At 37.7% G+C, this 17,918-nt stretch overlaps 1 protein-coding gene across 2 annotated transcripts in view; it reads right to left on the bottom strand.

Moving 5' to 3' along the window:
- Positions 1-17,918, bottom strand: part of UXS1 (UDP-glucuronate decarboxylase 1) — a 63,233-nt gene that overhangs the window by 27,934 nt on the left and 17,381 nt on the right. For both annotated transcript variants that reach the window (XM_026103196.2, XM_064503049.1), the window contains exons 4-6: positions 17,797-17,840; positions 13,707-13,767; positions 8,653-8,833 (exon numbers count right to left, since the gene is read on the bottom strand). In XM_026103196.2, the coding sequence (XP_025958981.1) occupies positions 8,653-8,833; positions 13,707-13,767; positions 17,797-17,840 (286 nt within the window). The remainder of the gene's footprint in view (positions 1-8,652; positions 8,834-13,706; positions 13,768-17,796; positions 17,841-17,918) is intronic.

The raw sequence follows: 17,918 nt of genomic DNA on the forward strand, positions 1-17,918 counted from the left end.
GCTCAGAGGAATGAAACAGCAAGCGACAGCTAAAGACACCTGCGGCCACCCCAGAGGTGGGCTCGGACCTTGGTCTTTGGCTGTTTCTTTATACCTGCTCTCTCCCAGCCCTTTCTAAAATTGCTTTTCGATAGGCTTCGGTGGAGTTTTTGCAGAGAGAAAGTGTCATTTCAAAAGTATTTAAGTCCATCAGAACACTTACTGCCTGAACCCATTCTGTCAAAGGAGAAGCAAACACTTCCCTGCCTCCCCTCATCCCTTTCTCAAGACCTGCTATAATTTTCTGACACACAGCAGCTCCTATAGGAACAGTTCCTATAATAGCATATGGCAATGCAGATGAACAGGGCCGAAAGCTGTCTTTCTTATCTCATGAAGATGCAATTAAGCCTGTAATTATCCAAATGGACAGGTAATTACTAGCTAGAAACAAGTGCAACCACCCCCCAAACCCCAAAGATTCCTTATCATTTTCAAATCTCATTTCTGATGCAAAGGTAAGTGTAACACACAGGATGAAAAAAAAGAGAAAGCACTCCCTTTCCTCTGGTCCTTCTTCCTCCCTTTGTTTCCCAGCTCTCAATTGCTTTAGAGCACAGAAGCTGGGAGGAAAAACAGAAGAAAAAAGGGCTTTACTTGCCCACAATGTGGCTATCTCCACAGCTTGCCTCAACATGCTTCTTCCCCTACACACAATGGCAAAAACAGACCTCTTCTCTAAGAAAAGGCTCTAGCAAAAGCAGAACTAGCAGATGGAAGGAAGATGGGGCATTTGCCAAGTGGCACATGGCCATCTAGATCAAACCAGCAGGGAGCCAGCCAGGACCTTTCTCCCTTGCCCAGAAAAAAGTCTTTAGAGTATCTAGCTTTAGACCAGCTCAAAACATTGCTTGTTTTCCAAAACATTTAAAGAGTGCTGGACCTTTCAAGAAGGTGGAAAGGCAAGCTTCTACCCAAATGGGTCACTTAATGGTGCTATCAAGCTCAGGATCTCGAGAGAAGTACAATCATTTCTAGTTCCACTTTCTTTCTCTCTCTCTTTTTTTTTTTTTTTTTTTTTTTTTTTTTTTTTAAACTGACAGGTCTGAAGAACACATAGTGCAGAAGAGTCAATCAAACTCTGTACTTTTCCCTCAGAATTTCATCAGGAAAGCCAGACATCCAAGACAAAAAAAGCCACAGGAGGTTGTCAGCCAAGCTACGTATATGCTTTGACATAGACAAAATAGGAAGCTATTTAAGCCAGCATGCAACTTAAACTCTATGCAAGCCAGAATTGTGGAAAGCTAGCCTAGCTACTGCTTTTCAGAAGACTAACAGTTTGGGGTGACTGCGAGGAGCATCTACAGGAAGATACAATACAAATGCATCTTGCAGCTGGCCTCCACTCCTCTTCCCTTTTTATGAAGTGAAGAAAAAAGATTTCACAACGTTTAATTGTGCCTGCTAAGAAGCCTTGAGCTGACTTTGCAATTAAGCCATAGTGCAAATTGGAAATCGACTGTGTGCAGGGACATGCAAAGCCTTAAGTATATAAATAGGGACCATAACAGAAGAAAAAAAGCACATAAACTTCCAGAATTTTACTGCTGACTCATATTGGGGGCTAGAACTCTGTAAGCCACTGTGAACATGACAACAAGAATCTTACCAAGCAGGGGAAGTGAGATTGGTCATAAAATAAAGAAATGTTATCCAGGAAAGTTTTAAATTTAAGCAAATATGTTTACTATGTTCTAGTTAGTTTGACACCAAAAACCTAAAGGCAAGTTACTTTTTGGCACCAAAAATCTAAAGGCAAGTTTAAAACTTCTACACACAGATTTTTCTCAAGCAGAGCCAGACACTGCAAATAGAAATGACTTAGTTGCAAGTGTGTCAGCTGAACAGGACCACAACAAAGCATAAGTTTATCTTGTGTACAGAAAATGCACTATTCTAACCAAAGTCTTTAGTCAAACTGAGACAAAGCTTGAGTTTTTATGTTTGTATTTGTGTCGATTTAGTTTTTTTTACAGATTAGAATGGAGAATCTGTATAACACCTACTGTGGGAAAACATTAAGTTGCCACTCATAAGTGATCATTTAACAAAAAAAAAAGTAAATTTTGCAAGTTACAGCTTACGCTGAAAAAAGCAAAAAAACAAATCAATTTCAAAAAGCAGAGCTAGAAGCTGGCATTAATAACCAAGCCACCAATTACACTGTGAAAAAGACAAGGTCATGTGATGAGATGCAACAAAATCTCTAACCTTTTAGTTACCTGTTATTTGCAATTCCATCTTTGAATAAATAAATCTATAATCAGCATCAATAAAGTTTTGGAGATAATCTTTAGAGATCAACAACTAAAATGAATTTCAGTTGTGTCCATTTTTTAATCTGAAAAAGCTTAAAGGACACTATCATTTAGTAGATACAGAATCTAATACCTAAATCCTGTTCAGTCTTGAGTTTTCCTTAATGCTAAAAGAGTAAGACTAACATAACCACTCACATTTGCAACATGTTGCAGTAAAACCACCCTTCTTGGCATCACCTATCTTTATTTTCCAGATGTATCAGTGTGTGCATGCTGGGTGCTTCCAAAATGAATATTAAGGGTAGTATATAGCACCTTTCCTAAGATAAAGCTAGGAATGACCTTCATCTTCAAATTCTAACTTCAGCATGTGTTATAGGACCACAACAGACTGAGGAGGTCACTACGTCCAGTAAGTACCTGCATCCATCACCAGCTAGCAAATAATTATTAAGCAGGAAAGCTTTGATCAGGAGTGTACAAGCAACCTGTTACAGCTTACACAGATGGGGCTTTCTTGTAAAGAACAGCTACACCAGTTCCCTTACTGTTGGTCAGACCAGGGCAGCTGACACAGTGAAGCTAGCCATTTCTACTGCACTGAACTATTTATGGAAATAAATGACTTGAAATACAAATTCATAATCAGCTTCTACAGTATTATTTTCTGAATGTTAAAAACAAAGCTGACAGAGCTGGTTAGAGCCATGTATTTACTGTACAAGCATGAAGCAGAAAATGATCCTATGGCACTCTATCTTAGCCCAGGATATTAAATCTGTGCCAACTTTATGTTTTTACTGCAGAGTATTAAGTACTGGCTGTGGCAGGCTGTCATTCATCCTCCTCTCTACCACTGTGGTCTTTGTACTGACCAGAAACATTCTGCATCTACCTGAAGATTAAAGACAATCAAACAAACAACAAAAAAAAAGTTTTCTTTATGACTAAAAGCAACACTGCCTCCCAAAATACTCCCCCCCGCAAAAAAAGAAACCAGCTTACAACCCCTCTTCCTGTGAAAGAGCAGCCTTCCAGAAGCCAAAACAGTAATATTTTACTAAACACTGCTCTGTGATATCCCAGAATGATTCACTCTCCGATCTATTCTACTGATAACTTCAGGCAAACTGCAACTTTCTAAAGGTTTGTCATATTGTTTTTCCTGGGGGTTTCGAGAGCCTCACCACAGACCTGGGCACCACTGCACCTGGCTCTGGACAAACGACATCAAGTGGCATATGCTGCCTTCTCCCTTGCCATGACTGTACCCTAAGTGCACAAGTTAAAAGCCATCAAGTTGAGTCAAGCAAGTATTTGGCATACAGAATGAAGACGAGGGGCATGAAGATCAGGGATGGAGGTACTCAAAAGCAGCAATGATCTTTTTTATAAAAACAGCTTATGAAATTCTGGATCAGTTAAATGGACATTAATGTCTCAAAATTCTACAAAAACAGCTGTCCAAAAGAGCAACATACTGAAGGCACTCACATAATAAATTAAAAGCTGTATTTAAAAAGAGTCAACTCAGACCCACAAAACCAGCAAAGCCCTTAAGAATAAAAGCAGCTAGTCCCAGTCAAGCCAATGATCTATTACAGTTTTGTAAATAATGTTATTTTATACATGTATGTGCATGTTAATAATGACTTCATAGATTCTGAAAACTCTAAATGCCAATCTCCTTACCACTATGTATGCCATGTGCTCACCTTTAACACTTCTCAGACTGCAAAATGTATTCTTATCTCATCATTTGGAAACCTCTTCAGTGAAAGTTGCAAGAGCCCAACATAAAACCCAAACCACCTTTGTATTCACAACAGTTACTGAAAACAGAGTTGACATTTAAGAACTGTCTTGCCAGAAACTGGACTGCTGGAATCAAGAAATAAAGAACAGAACAGACTAGCTTTATGTAACTGATCATATCAATTCTTACAACTTACCTCAGAAAACAAGTGATAAAGTAGTTCCTCCTTACCTAACACATGCAAACACTGTTCTTCTCATTTTATTCATATTACATAATATAGGCAGCGCATTCACATGTGTTTTAAAGAGTCTATCTTTGAATGTCAGAATGGAATTATTCATTACCCTTAGCAAAAAGAAATTGCCTAATTTGCATTCAGCTGACACAGATTGCAATTTTAGCAATGTCCTACTGATATTTTACTGAAAGCTCCATGTTTAAAGCAGTGAAGTGTTGGAGGCCATCAACAAAATTTGTACTCTGCAACTGTGCTCCTATGGTTCAAAAACAGTGGCAAGTGTGATATACCTAGAGAAAGAAAAAAAAATCTCTAAATGAAACTTATGACTAAAAACATAATCCTTGAGGACTACAGTGAACATCTTTTCTAGGGAAGAGAGTCTTTCTGAGCTTTATTATTTGCTCGATGTAACGATGAGGCACTCAAAATACACCATGCATCTGTGATAAGCAGAATGAAATCAGTTCAACTGAGTCATTTTGATAAAGCACTAGAACTCCTGTGGCATCTTCAGGCCTGTTTTCGTTTCAGGTTCATGAAGAGGGTGGTAAAAAACAACCAAAACACCCCAAACACGAAGTGTGTCTCTAACATACAGATGTATGAGGCCAAAGGGACTGCAACAGCTATTTTTTGCATACTATTCCTTGATTCCAAAGAAGAGGGAAATGCTTCCCAAACATTAAGGGACCGCTGATTCATTTCAACTACTCTATTATTATTGTAACAGTATTCACTCTCAAAAAATTGTAAACATAAGCACTGCATTACAGAGTCCTTTCAAGTCTTTGACAACGATTTACTACTTATAAAGCACTACAAGGTCTAAGTATTTCACACCATCCATTTCAATAGTTTCTTTGTGGTCACATTTATTATAAGAAGTTGTGTATATTCAAAATCACATTTTCCCTATTCTATGTCTAGCCCATTGTCCAGCTGAGGAGGATACATCTTTCAAATCCAAGAGATGGCAAAAGGAAAAGGGAATGTGCATACATCACTTTGGAAGCCTTACAAACAATCTTTTATAAAGGTTGCTAAAGAAGCAGGAAGAAAAGGCAGGAGTGGTAGGATATGGGCTGTGCATACCTACCTGAAGTTTTCTGGCAGAGTTATTCAACTGCTGTAGCTATCGTGGACAAGAAGGTGCATGTTGCAATGGCAGTTGATAAGCAGCCCTCAAGCTTAAGACTGAGAAGCATTAATTGCTTTTAAGAGTCCACCTTGTGGTATGACTGCCATCTTACGGCTTCACCTTGAAATCTGCATTTTTTTTTTTTTTTGCATAAGTTTAGTACGCAAGTAAACTGACATTTTAGCATAGAAGTACAGACTTGGCCGCTGAGTGAAATTACGAATAATATTAAATAGAACAAAATGGGACAGAACGGGACAGATCCCCACAGGCACACAGTCAACTCTCTCATGTGGTCATAACTAACAAATTTGGGTATAAACAAAGACAGCACTAATCCTCAGTGACCATGTAAACTAATGAAGTGCACTTTTTCTCTCCTACATACATTTAGTCTAAAATTTCATTTGGTGGTTTTTAATGCAATTCTATTACCACAGAGTGTGTAGACCACGGTGACACTGGTGCAGGCATCTATACCCATGTGTTTTCTGAGTAGTACCTGTGGGTCTGTATGCTAAAGTTTACAGCAATGTTCGCAGCAGCTCTCTCAAGTAAACATCTTTTGGATTTCTAATCTTAAAGAATGTAAAGAATGAGAGGTAGAAAATAAGCATACAAAGACGGATGCTCTATACTTTTCACCACAAAATTCAGAAAAGAGTCTTAAGAGACCCTTTTCTTTATAGACCACCATTTAGGGAAAAAAATTGTCTTTTCAGAACAAAAAAACTCATTTATTAGTGTACTAGAAGTCAACATGAAGGTTAGGCTAAAACACAAATATCTTTAAAAATACCAGGTACTTTAAGAACACAGGGCTCAAGTATGATAAAACAAGCTTTACGCAAATGTTATAAGAAGTTGTGCAAATTTTATTTTCAGACTTTTTTGACTATTTGCTGCCTTCCAAGATTCCTAAAATTCCTTTCACTCAATTAAAGAAATCAGAGACCTTGTTTTTCTTCTTGAAAAACGCCTCAGTGAAAGCTATGTGTTCTTGTGAATTTTCTACCAACATCATCTTCCCCAAATGCTAAACTAAAGGAAATCCTACTGGAGGAAGAGGAAGTCACTCAGCACTATAGTTATAATAGGATCAAGAAACAAAATGCATGTGTTTAGGTGATTTACCACTGTCTCGGGCCAATCAGATCTAGATCCAAGAATGCAGTTTGCCACCACATGTCATGAATCAAAGAAAGATTTAAACAGGACAGACCGTGCATAGCATCACTGTGAAGCTAAAAAATGCATCAAGAAATTTAGTGAAAGATATGCATCTTGAGACTAAATTCACTTTCAATAACGAAAGCGCACACATTCTTCTGTCTAGATGAGAAACGAGGTTTCTTACTAAATAAACCACTAATTACCCTCTCTGAAATTTAAGTGCTAAATATTCTGATATGACCTTGTTCAAACATGAGAGCAAATAAATCTGAATTCTTCAGATAAAACCTATTTTTTAAACCTCTTTTTGTCATGACCCCATTTATTCAAAGTCCTATTCACAAGTAAAAAGATTCTAAAAGTTAGTTCTAACTGCAACTAAGAAAAGATGTAATGATCCATATGCCAAAAGGGGGGGGGGGGGGAGGACACTCGTGAATCTGTTAAAATAACCATCCTCATTGTTTCATCTTTTTTTCTTTAAGCCTGTCCTTCTAGCCTCTTTCCTATGCTGGACTATAAACTCACCACTGTTTTTAAAACCAAAATAAAATTTTATCATGTCCCTATATCAGAATATCAAAGTTAATTTTATGTCTCTATTTAACCATGCCATCTTTAATTTATACCGTTGTAGGATGAGAATAAACTCAGTAAACTGCCCACTGAATCTCACAGTGTAATTTATAATCAGCATGAAATGGGCAGTTGGTGTCTTAATTACATAGAGCATGGAAGACTTAGCATAAGCATCTTGAAATTCCTATTCATTACTGCCCAGTAATTGGACAACAGCATTAGCAAAACTGGTAGTTCTCTGAAGAGGCCCCAAATACAATCAGTTAGAAAGAAGGTATTTCAGGGAAAAGATTAGGAAAACTGACAGACAGAACTGGCTGAGGTATAAGCTACCAGCACCTGCAGCGAACAGAGAACCAATTACTCAGATCCTAGTCCCATTACACCATCAGTGGAAGCAGAAGTTTGAAGTAAAGTAACAGAACCAACGCACTGTCAGAACAGAGGAGGAGCACGTGTCTGCAGAACTGTTTCAGTGGTACTGACAAGATTCATCACGAGCAATATCGCAAGAGATAAAATTGCTAGAGATCTTTTCTTTTAAAATTCAATCCATTAGAATACATCAAGAAGGAAAAAAAATACAGCCTGAGATTTATTTTTCCTTTTAAAAATGAAACAACTACATTTCTACAAAGTTCTAAAGGAATGAGGCAAAACCACCACAACTCCAGTGTGACCGGAATAACATTTTCATTGATCCAGTACATGCTGATTTATTTCAGAAGCCTATATATAAATATATATGTATCTTGTAAATATGTCTTTATTAATGCTGTCTTGCAATTCAGCATAAAATTCTGAGGCTTATGGTAGATTAGATGTTGAGTTGTTTCTACTTTTTCCAATCGGGATGGTTTATCTTTCTTTTTCTGAAAACTGGGAGAATTCAGTACTGTTGTCTTCCTATTCTACAGGCTGCTGTAGAATGCCTGTACCTCAAATAGGAGCATTGTTTTCCATAGAAGAAAAATAAGCCAGCTAAGAAAAGTGAGCTGACCTGCCCTCTCAAACACCTTATTTTTCTCTCAGCTGACCATACAGAGTTGCAGGAGGTATGCAGGCTGGTGCAACTGCACGCTGAATTGAGATTCTCAGCCCATTACGCATCTAGGCCACAGAGTGAGTGAGTGTGCACACAGGGACGTGAGACATTGGATGGAGACAGATGGAACCTATCATCACCTCCGTGTTCCCACAAAATCATTGTCACATTACAAAGTTCTTAAGATTTCCTTCCTCCTATCTGACTAACCACAAAGAAAGAATTGTTTCAAAGACAAAAGCACTCAGAACCTCTCACCCTGTGATGGTCACGGAAATCAAGCTAATAATAAACAGAGCATACAGGTACTGGATGGATCAATCCACATGTCTGTGCATAAATTGGATTTCTTTACAAACATACTTAGAGGGTAAAGCATAACAAAGTGCAGATACCAAAGCATAGACTACTTACCTTCAATGTACAGGGGCTCAACGACATCGTGATTTATCAGTTCGAAGTTCTCATGACCAATCCAGTGCTCCACATTTCTTTTCCTGCCCGTAAAGAAGTTGTCCACAACTGTAACCTCATGGCCATCCATCATTAGTTTGTCAGTAAGATGAGAACCCACAAACCCTGCTCCTCCAGTTATCTGCGTTAGGACAGTTGGTATAAATTTTTTTTTCTTTTTACAGAAACACCAGACAAAGTCCACAAACATGAAGACAGAAGAACAGTAGCTTTCAGATCTTTGCTTACCGCAGGGGAAACAACTCCATTTCCACGTTTAAATTTCTTACACAATATTTAGGGAATTTAAAATTTCAAGAGAGATGCTTGACATGTTTCATCACTGTCAGCCTAGAACTTCAGCTAATTATTCACATCAACAAGATCTTTTTAAAATTATATTATTTTCCTTTTTCCTTCAAATTGGATTGTGCCTGTTTATGTCACAGCAAAACATGAAAAGACCCAAAAAGGATTCTCTTCCATTCCTATTTCTCAGGAAGATGACAACAGAATGCCAGGTTATTTTTGTATAAGCTCTAAGACATCAAGGATGTCAAATCCAGCCTTCCCTGGTTTTAATGGAAAACATCTTTAGTGTTGTAAGTACATACTATGAATTCTTTCATCCTTCAGAGAAGGAAGGAAGGGTATTCTTAAGCGAAAGCGAGTCTTTGAAGACCTCCCATTTTAAATATTTGCTAAAACCGAAACTATTTCTTCTCTCTTTTACTGTATCCATAACCCACATCCTAAATTTCAGCCTCTGACACCATTAGCTCCAACACCCAACATCTGCCTGTTTTAAAACTTTATAATGTTTTATTATAAAGAAATAAGCAGAAATTAAATATTTAAAGACTCGCACTCTTGTTCCATAGTAGATGTAAGAGAAGGGAGTAAGTTCTTTATTTTTTCCCTTCCTGTAGATCAGTTTTAAGAGTAAAAATAGAAATATTACTGAACTCATTACTGGAACAGTCAATCTGGTAGTGGAACTGCAAGTTGTGTGACACATCCTAACAGACATCTCTGCAATTCATAAGCTATTTTCAAGAACACACAAAGAAATAATAGGTAACTACTCTCAAAGAATGAACGAACTTGTAAAAGCCCAGTGTGGCATCAGGTATTACATGACTGCATGAATAAATTTACATTTTGAAAAAGTGATTCAGCTATTATCTCTGTTCTTCACTTTCTGTCAGAAATAACCAAACAACAAACAGACTTGGTGAATTCGTCAAAAAGGAATCTAAGTAATCTAACAAGTGTGCTACGATGACAAAATGCTGTGTGTAGAATGATGCAGATGGCTGAAATCCTTTCACTTTGGATTAGTCAAAGCCTATCCTACCCACTTCCTCAACCCACTATTGAAAAAATGAGATTAACAGATTTTTTTTTTTTAATCCAGAAAAAAAAACAAAGGAAATAGAAAGCTATCAAAAAGGTAAACTGAAAAGGAAAAGAAGACAGCCATATCTATTTTCTTCTAAAACAAACAAAAAAAACCCCATGCCCACGTTTCCCCTTCTCATTCTAAGTGTTAGTAAATTTTAGAAAAGCATTTACTTAGTTTATTTAGTATTGTTTTAGGTTTGTCTGCGCTTCACTGTAGTGGATTCAATATATAATTCAGATCCTTGACAAACCTGAAGAGGAAAGTGCATTTATGGGAAGTGCTCTTTAAAGGGAAGTAATAGTCTCAGGGCTCCTATTGTACTGCAACAGGCAGGAGTGAAGAACAGCAAGGTACCTGGCAGAATGCTGAGAACAGACAAGGAGAAGGGTACTAACTGAGGGAGGGCAGTCCTTTGCCAGGTGCCACCACTTACAAAGGAAAAAATAATCTGTATGGAAAAGCTCTTGCCAGAAGTTTATCCCGATTTGAAAGGGAGCTGCAGCCTTGTTAAACATTCCATAGGTCTTTTTGTGCTGACCAGGACAAAAATTACCAGTAGATGACCTCAATCTATTCCTTCAACTCAGGGCCAATAAAATTCCCTACTTCTATTTCTATTTCCAGGATTCCAGAGAAGACAAACTGCATCTTCCCAATAGGTCTCTGGTTTAGTAAAACATGCTGAAGATGTCTTGATCCCCAATCTTCCAATTTTTTTTGAAAAAACAGAAACAAACAACAACAACAAAAACCCAAGCAGTGCTTGAAGCATCTGTCTATGTTATATTTAAGAAAAAACCATACAAACCAGTTTTATTTGCAGAAAAGTTTCCAATTGCTTTATTGGTAAGAATTTTTAATGATAAAAAATTATGTTAGATTTATTAATGTATCATTTCCACAGGTATTAGACAAAGAACTACTTGGAAAAGGAGCTGAATTTCCCCTGGAAAAGTAAACAGCTGTGTAAATTATTTTTTTTTAATCATTACTCAAGGCTTCATTAAAAAAGAAGAGATGATTATCACTGAAGCTTTCTATATAACCTACCTGTAATCACTCATAAAGGCAAGGTTAACACACTTTATTTCTAAACACAACTTTCTGCAAATCACAATGACATATTAATCTCCAAAATCATATACTGTACACAAACCACTTGCATATCAGAATTGGAGAGCTGCACCTGAAGCTTAAACAGATTTTTTTTAAAGGACCTCATTAATACAAAACATTTAATTATGTAATAGAGCCAAAGCGCTTGCTAACTTCAGCAACTACTGAAAGCCATAAACTTTACTGAATAATTTCCTCTACCCAAGGCATTTAAAAATTTTTGTAACTACCAGACTTGTTCAATTCTGCTATGTGCAGTCAGATTGGAGACATCTAGTGTCCCATATGGAAATTATATTAAATTTTTCATTTTATGCTTTCACTGGTTTACTGTATTCAAGTCAGAGAAAACACACAACAGACTGATCCTATGCCAAAACTATTATCCACAATATTAACATAACTTTGCATAAGAAAATGTTGCCTAGTCACTTCAGAAAAGTGAGCAATCATGCTCTGCAGGATGGAATTCAATAAACTTGAGCTCTCTTGGATGAATGTGCCAGAGAACCTAGTCTTAGCTGAAATACCTCCCCTCCTGGTAAACACCTGCAAATAGAGGAGCTATAAGCAAAGGTAACAGTTAGAACTGCTGTCTGCTCAGGTCTGTGTTGTGCCTACCCCCAGGTTGTAATAAACTAAAAAACTGCATTCAGAGAAAAGCAGAAATTAGAACAGATTCCAGGAAAACACACACCATTGGCAAAAAAAAAAAAAAAAAAAAAAAAAAAAAAAAAAAAAAAGGGAAGGAAATCAGCAAAAGTTCACTTGCCTCGCCAGCTCCTATGTTTACTCCTGACATATTTCCAAGTGTCATGCAAGGCCTACACAAGCCCTCCAAATGTTATCTCCTACTACTCGAAAGAACATTTTTCTTCCTACATAATGATGACTATGATGCTGTGTCTTCTACTACTCAAAAGAACATTTAGAACATTTTTCTTCCTACATAATGATGACTATGATGATGTAACAGTCTGCAACTGCCCACTTGGGCAGGAAGCTTGTGAAGACCAGTCCGAGTTTGCATTGAACTGGTCACCAACCACAACAGATAAGAAGTGACAATACAACTCACTCATCCTTTTGGCCAACTTTCTCTTTGGTAATTTCACCTCTCTAAAGTACAGAGATGTCAAAGTTGTTCATACCCAGGCTAGCAGGAAACACTCTTATTCCAACTACTGGCAACCACAGTTGAAGAAATAGACTCCTAGCTACATCAACAAAATATCCAAAGTGGAGAGTTTTAGTATTAAAAGCTCCACAACCCAAGAAGAGCTTGCACTGATATTTTTATGGTCAATACCTTCTATTTTTTTTACACAGAAATCATGACATTAAGGTAACATTATTACACTTGCATGTTTGAGCACACTATTGAGGAATTTTCAGTTAAGCCTGACTATGCTTTTTTATTTCAGTGCACCTTCCAGTTTCAACAAGGTTGGAAGTAGTCTACAAGTTTATCTCCTTCAGACTGTCATAAAAATGACAGAATAACACTGCAAAACTAAACTAGTGAAATTTGATAACACTTATTTTCTTATGAAGTTTTGTATAGCACTGAGGACAAATTTGCTTTTATTTGCAATCCACTTCTCCTGTGGAAACATAAAAGGGAAATCATATGCTATCTGCAACTTCTCAGTGTTTTTCTTCTAAATTTTGACAAGTCAAGCCAAAAGAGAACACCAGACAAGTTAGAGCTATAGGCACTTTAGCAGGGATTTGTCCTAGACTTCACCCTCTACTGAAGAGGCAGAAATTTAAACTACATGTTTACACATCTTAAGCAGCTTTACTTTCCTCTACCTCTTGGAAACCTGGGGACAATATTGTCTCCAAGACAGAGAGAACAAGTAGAATCTGAGCACTCAGCTAATTTGAAAAGTGCAAAAATACAACTTAAAAGCTGACATAGCAGCACAGCTCAGCCTAAGAATGCCTTGGACTAACCCTCCTCCTGACCTAACGTGCCCTCTTCTGCCACCCTAAAATGTCCATGGTGCTTGGAAATCCCACAGAAGATAACAGATGGAGCAACACTCCCTCAGTCTGACTTACAGTTGCATCTTAACAGTGCTGCAGGGCAGCTACTTTTCCAGCCTCATCATTAGGTTTTGTCCAGATCAGTCATATAAGCTTTCTGCAGTTTCAAGATGTGCCTAAAAAATTCCCAGTCTCAACAAGCTTAAGCCAGCTGGAAGCACAGACCTTTGGAATTGCAATTTAAAGATATTACAAGCAGACGACAATAGCTTAATCAGTGAGTCACACCTCCAACCCAGAGCCCAAGGCTATTACCTATATGCTATATTTTCAGCACATTGACACAGTGTAAGAGGAGCAGTTCCCCCGAGCCAGGGCAGCCCATACAAGGTTCACGGAAATTTATTCCTGCTCATGTCTTTAATGAATCCTCTATCCCCGATTACATTCCACACAGTTCTTTTATTTCCCAAGCACAAGCCCTGATTAAATACCAACTTACCAGTATTCTTTTGCGATCCTTTTCTGATAAAAATTTCACCGGTGGATATTTCTGGGTGAAACTACAGAACATTCCAAAACAAAGAAGAAGAAAATGTGTTAAGTTTCAACTTTGCTTTTTCTTAAGAATGCTTTTTCTTTCATATATCTGTCTTTGAAATGTCAAAAATGACTTTGACAATCTCAGATTCTGAAAGTTCTTTTAAGGATATGTTTACTTCATTTTTCTAAAGAAGAATCTGGGCCAGCATAAGAAATTGTGTATGCTTAATCAAAGCACTTCCCCCAGTAATAAAAAATGTTTTAAAAAATTTTGCCTAACAGATTTTCTAGTAAAAAATCATCGGGCTTCTGTCTTTTGAGAGCAGAAGTAATAGTGTTAGGCATAGCATCACAAGAGAATAAAAAATAAGCAATAGATGGACAACTTTTTAAAGAGCAAACAACCTTCTTAAAAGCTCTGGAAAAGCAAAAAAAACTGGGTTAACTTATACCACTGATTTCAAACAAATCTCCTTGAAGTTTAAGCAATGTAAAATTTAAAACCAGAAAGTTGAAGAAACTGTTTTTAAGCTAGTTCAATCATCTTGCCAGACAGCTTATTCAGTATGACAGCTAATCATAACTTGCTTCACAGAACTGGCTAGACTGCCATTGTTTTGATGGTCTTCAAGCTACTTTCACCTTAATTTTTTGCACCTTCTTCTTTAAGAGTGTTTAATCAGAAACAAAATAAATAAATATAAATCCTAAAATAAAATGTGACATATGAAACTTAGGTGCTTTCAAGCTTAAAATTAATGCTCAGTAGCTTGAATGCTTTTATGCACACAGAATTACATCACTTTTTCTCTCCCCCACTTGCATGCCTACTGTATATGGCAACAACCACCTCCATGGAGAGGGAAGACTTTTTTTGTGTTGTTTTATTTTTTGGTTTTTTTAAGGTAAATAGCATTTTAGTCTTGACAGTATTTCACTATCTCTGGTGATCCTTAACTAAACATCAATATGACATTGAAGGAACTCTAGCTACGGTTACTCTTGTCCTCCAGTTAGTCCACATGCCTAGATGTGCAATTGGGTGTAGCAAGTGGGAGGCCTATAAGCCAAGAGTTCACACTGAGACTACATACACATTCATCTACTCACAAACAGACCAGGACTGAACTGGCTCTGCACCTCTGGTCCTGAAGTATCAGGCCTCCTCTGCTTTTAACCTGCATTCCTGACTCAAGAGGAATTCTTCACAGGCAGAGTACATGTGCTTCCATATCTGTGACACCTTTTACTTTTCATCCCAGAATGAATGCCATTTTCAGCTTCCTGCACAGGGGAAATATGGCAGCAGAATCTTCCAACATTACCCATACAGGAAGACTGAAGTAAGGCGTTTCCTTCACGTGTATCTTATAGCACTACACGGGTCACAAATGGCAACCTTATTTCTGTGAACCAAGCTGAAGCAATGAGAAACAGCTGTGCATATGCATAATACAGGCATATGAAACACAGCCTTCCTGTGAGAGAAAGGCAAATTCACCCATAGCAAAATTTCGGAGTTAAAAACACTCCGAAATTTTAAGCTTATGAAGAGTAAAAGAGTTAAGTGCCAAATGACAAGATGCAAGATAAAAGTCAATCTCCTCCATTTTTAAGGTCATGCTTACATGGTCACATTAACCCAGCATGAAACCCAACTGCTGCCAAACAGACTCCCAACCATTCCTGCCCCAACCTTACACCAAGGCTAGCTTAGAGGCAATGGGCAGGATTTTGAAATCAATCCAGCTGAATGCTCATGTGCTGGCAACCATCTTGGCCTAATGCTCACTTTGATCCAACTTCCAACTTTAGCTCGACTTAAATAACCCTTTGTCAGGAAACTAGCTTAAAGAATTCTTGTCTTTCCTGCTTCCCCAAAACATGGGCATGGCTCGCTTTCAGATTTTATCAGCTTAAGAGGTAAAAAAACATCATCATTAAAGAAGATTTTTTTTTTTTAAACAAGCAGGATCAGCCTTTAGGCATCTAATAGTAAGTAGTTATTTACTGTCATTTTACACAGACATTGAATTCAAAATTCACTACCAGCAACATCTCATACATGATCAGACCAGCAGAGGTAAACAGCTACACTGTTTAGAAAAACCCCAACAACAATAAGCAATGCCCACTCTTTTGATAGGTTATAATTCCATATCAGCTCACACAGAGGTAAAATATATTTTATTTCTTTCCTCTCATTACTAGAGACTTGCTACAGACATTTGAAACAACTCATTGATATGGCACACTATTCAAAACGAAAACAGCGTTTAGATGCCTCCTAAGAAGAGTTTAACTTAACAGTTCCAACCCAAAAACTTCATGCTCATTTGAAAAAAAGCAGTAACAACAACAACAATAATAAAGCCAATCAGGATACGCTAACACAAAGGTTCTCTGCGAGTGACAGAAAGAAGTACTTGAACTACTGGGCTATCAGTAAAGATTAAATAAGTTAACTGAACAAAGACAAGGCATCAACAATTTCATCTGAACACAAAGTCATTACTCTACAATTTCTGCATTATAATTGGTATGGTAGTATGACATGCAACCAATACAGGTGATTCAGTCTGTAATTTGTTTCATGTTGTCAATAAATTGCCTAGTTTGATCCATGAAGCTCATGCATGAAGCTCATGCTTACATCAAGAGATCAGCAATTATATCAGTATTATTCCTAAAACAAACTGCACGTGGCAGGTCAGTGAATCTTCCAAGTCAACTGTTAAAAAAAAAAAAAAAAAAAAAAAAAAATCAACACAGACTTTATTTTTTTTTTTTTTAGTAAGACCATAGGGATGGACAGTGGAAAGGCAACTGCTCATTGAAAAACTGGCAAAACAAAATTCAAAACACTGGGTGTTGAGCGTTCCTCTGGCTGATAGGAACGCGATTCTGCCCCTTCGAGGGGAGCAGCACATTAACCACCAATATGCCATATGTAACCACACAGGCTTATCGGCACTGCTTGGACAAGGCAAGATTCAGCCCTTTGTAAAACAGGATTCCCTACTAGCTGTTCGTCTGGGACATCAACAGCATCATCTATGAAATAGCATCACTGTCAAAAGTAGCCATTTCCTTGTCACAATTGCCAATTCCCACTTCTGTTCCCGCCCCTTCTTTGTTGTGAAAAGCATCCGTCCAAGTGAAAACTGGGACTGGAGAACCGACATGGCTGCAAGGCAGCCAGGCTGGGGTGGGAAGGAGCTGTTTGTGAAGAAAGATTGAAATGCCTTAGTTTCTTCATCCAGTATTCTATCAGCTACACAAACGGGCCTGCTGGCATAAACACGAGAAAAGGATGTCGCAGGGTGGACACAAGCAGCCAAGGAGTGATGGGTCAGTCTCTCCCCGTCTCGCTGCCCTTTTCTTTTTCTTTCTTTTTTTTTTTTAAAAAGCAATTATGCCAACTTAAAGTGCTTGAGGAACTATGGCACAGCAGCTCTCCATATTTAACATTTGTGTTTAACTTCGGATTTGCTATTCACCCAAAAGCTTGTCTGCTTTTCTCAATCATATCTAGTTGAATTCAAGATTATAACCTTCTCTTACAGACCCTGAGAGAAGACAGCCTGTTACTTGTACTCATCCAGAGCATGCGTACAGACTAAGATTCACAATCAAATCATTCTACATTACCTGAACCATGGTAATTGATCACAAGCACGGGGAATACAAGGTAAAACATACTGGTTTCAGCCTCAAGAAACTGAAAATAAATAAGTTTTAGTACACATCTGAGCTAGACTTACCAAACCACAGTAATCGCTGCACCAACAGGACTTAAACCAGCTAATTCCTCCACAGCATTTGAACTTCACAAAAATCAAGCACTCCCAATTACTTCAATGGGATTATTCAGCCTGAACATTTTAGACATGCATTAATGTCTCTTGGCATTCAAGGCCCCAGTTCCCAAAAGCATCAAGGGCATACACAAAACATGCACACATCTCAAGTGCAAAGCTACAGGACTGTCTGCTACAAAACAGAAACTGCTTTTTGACCAGTTTCCAAACTTAGCAGAAGAAACTTACCTTTTCTCTAGATCTTTGATTTTCTCCCTTAGAGGTGCAACAGCCTAAAACAAAGGAATAATATTTAATCTTTGAAGAGCAAGATTTACATCACAAAACATGCATAAAAGAAGTTACTTTAG

Source organism: Dromaius novaehollandiae, chromosome 1 (assembly GCF_036370855.1).
Source record: "Dromaius novaehollandiae isolate bDroNov1 chromosome 1, bDroNov1.hap1, whole genome shotgun sequence".
Classification (NCBI taxonomy): domain Eukaryota; kingdom Metazoa; phylum Chordata; class Aves; order Casuariiformes; family Dromaiidae; genus Dromaius; species Dromaius novaehollandiae.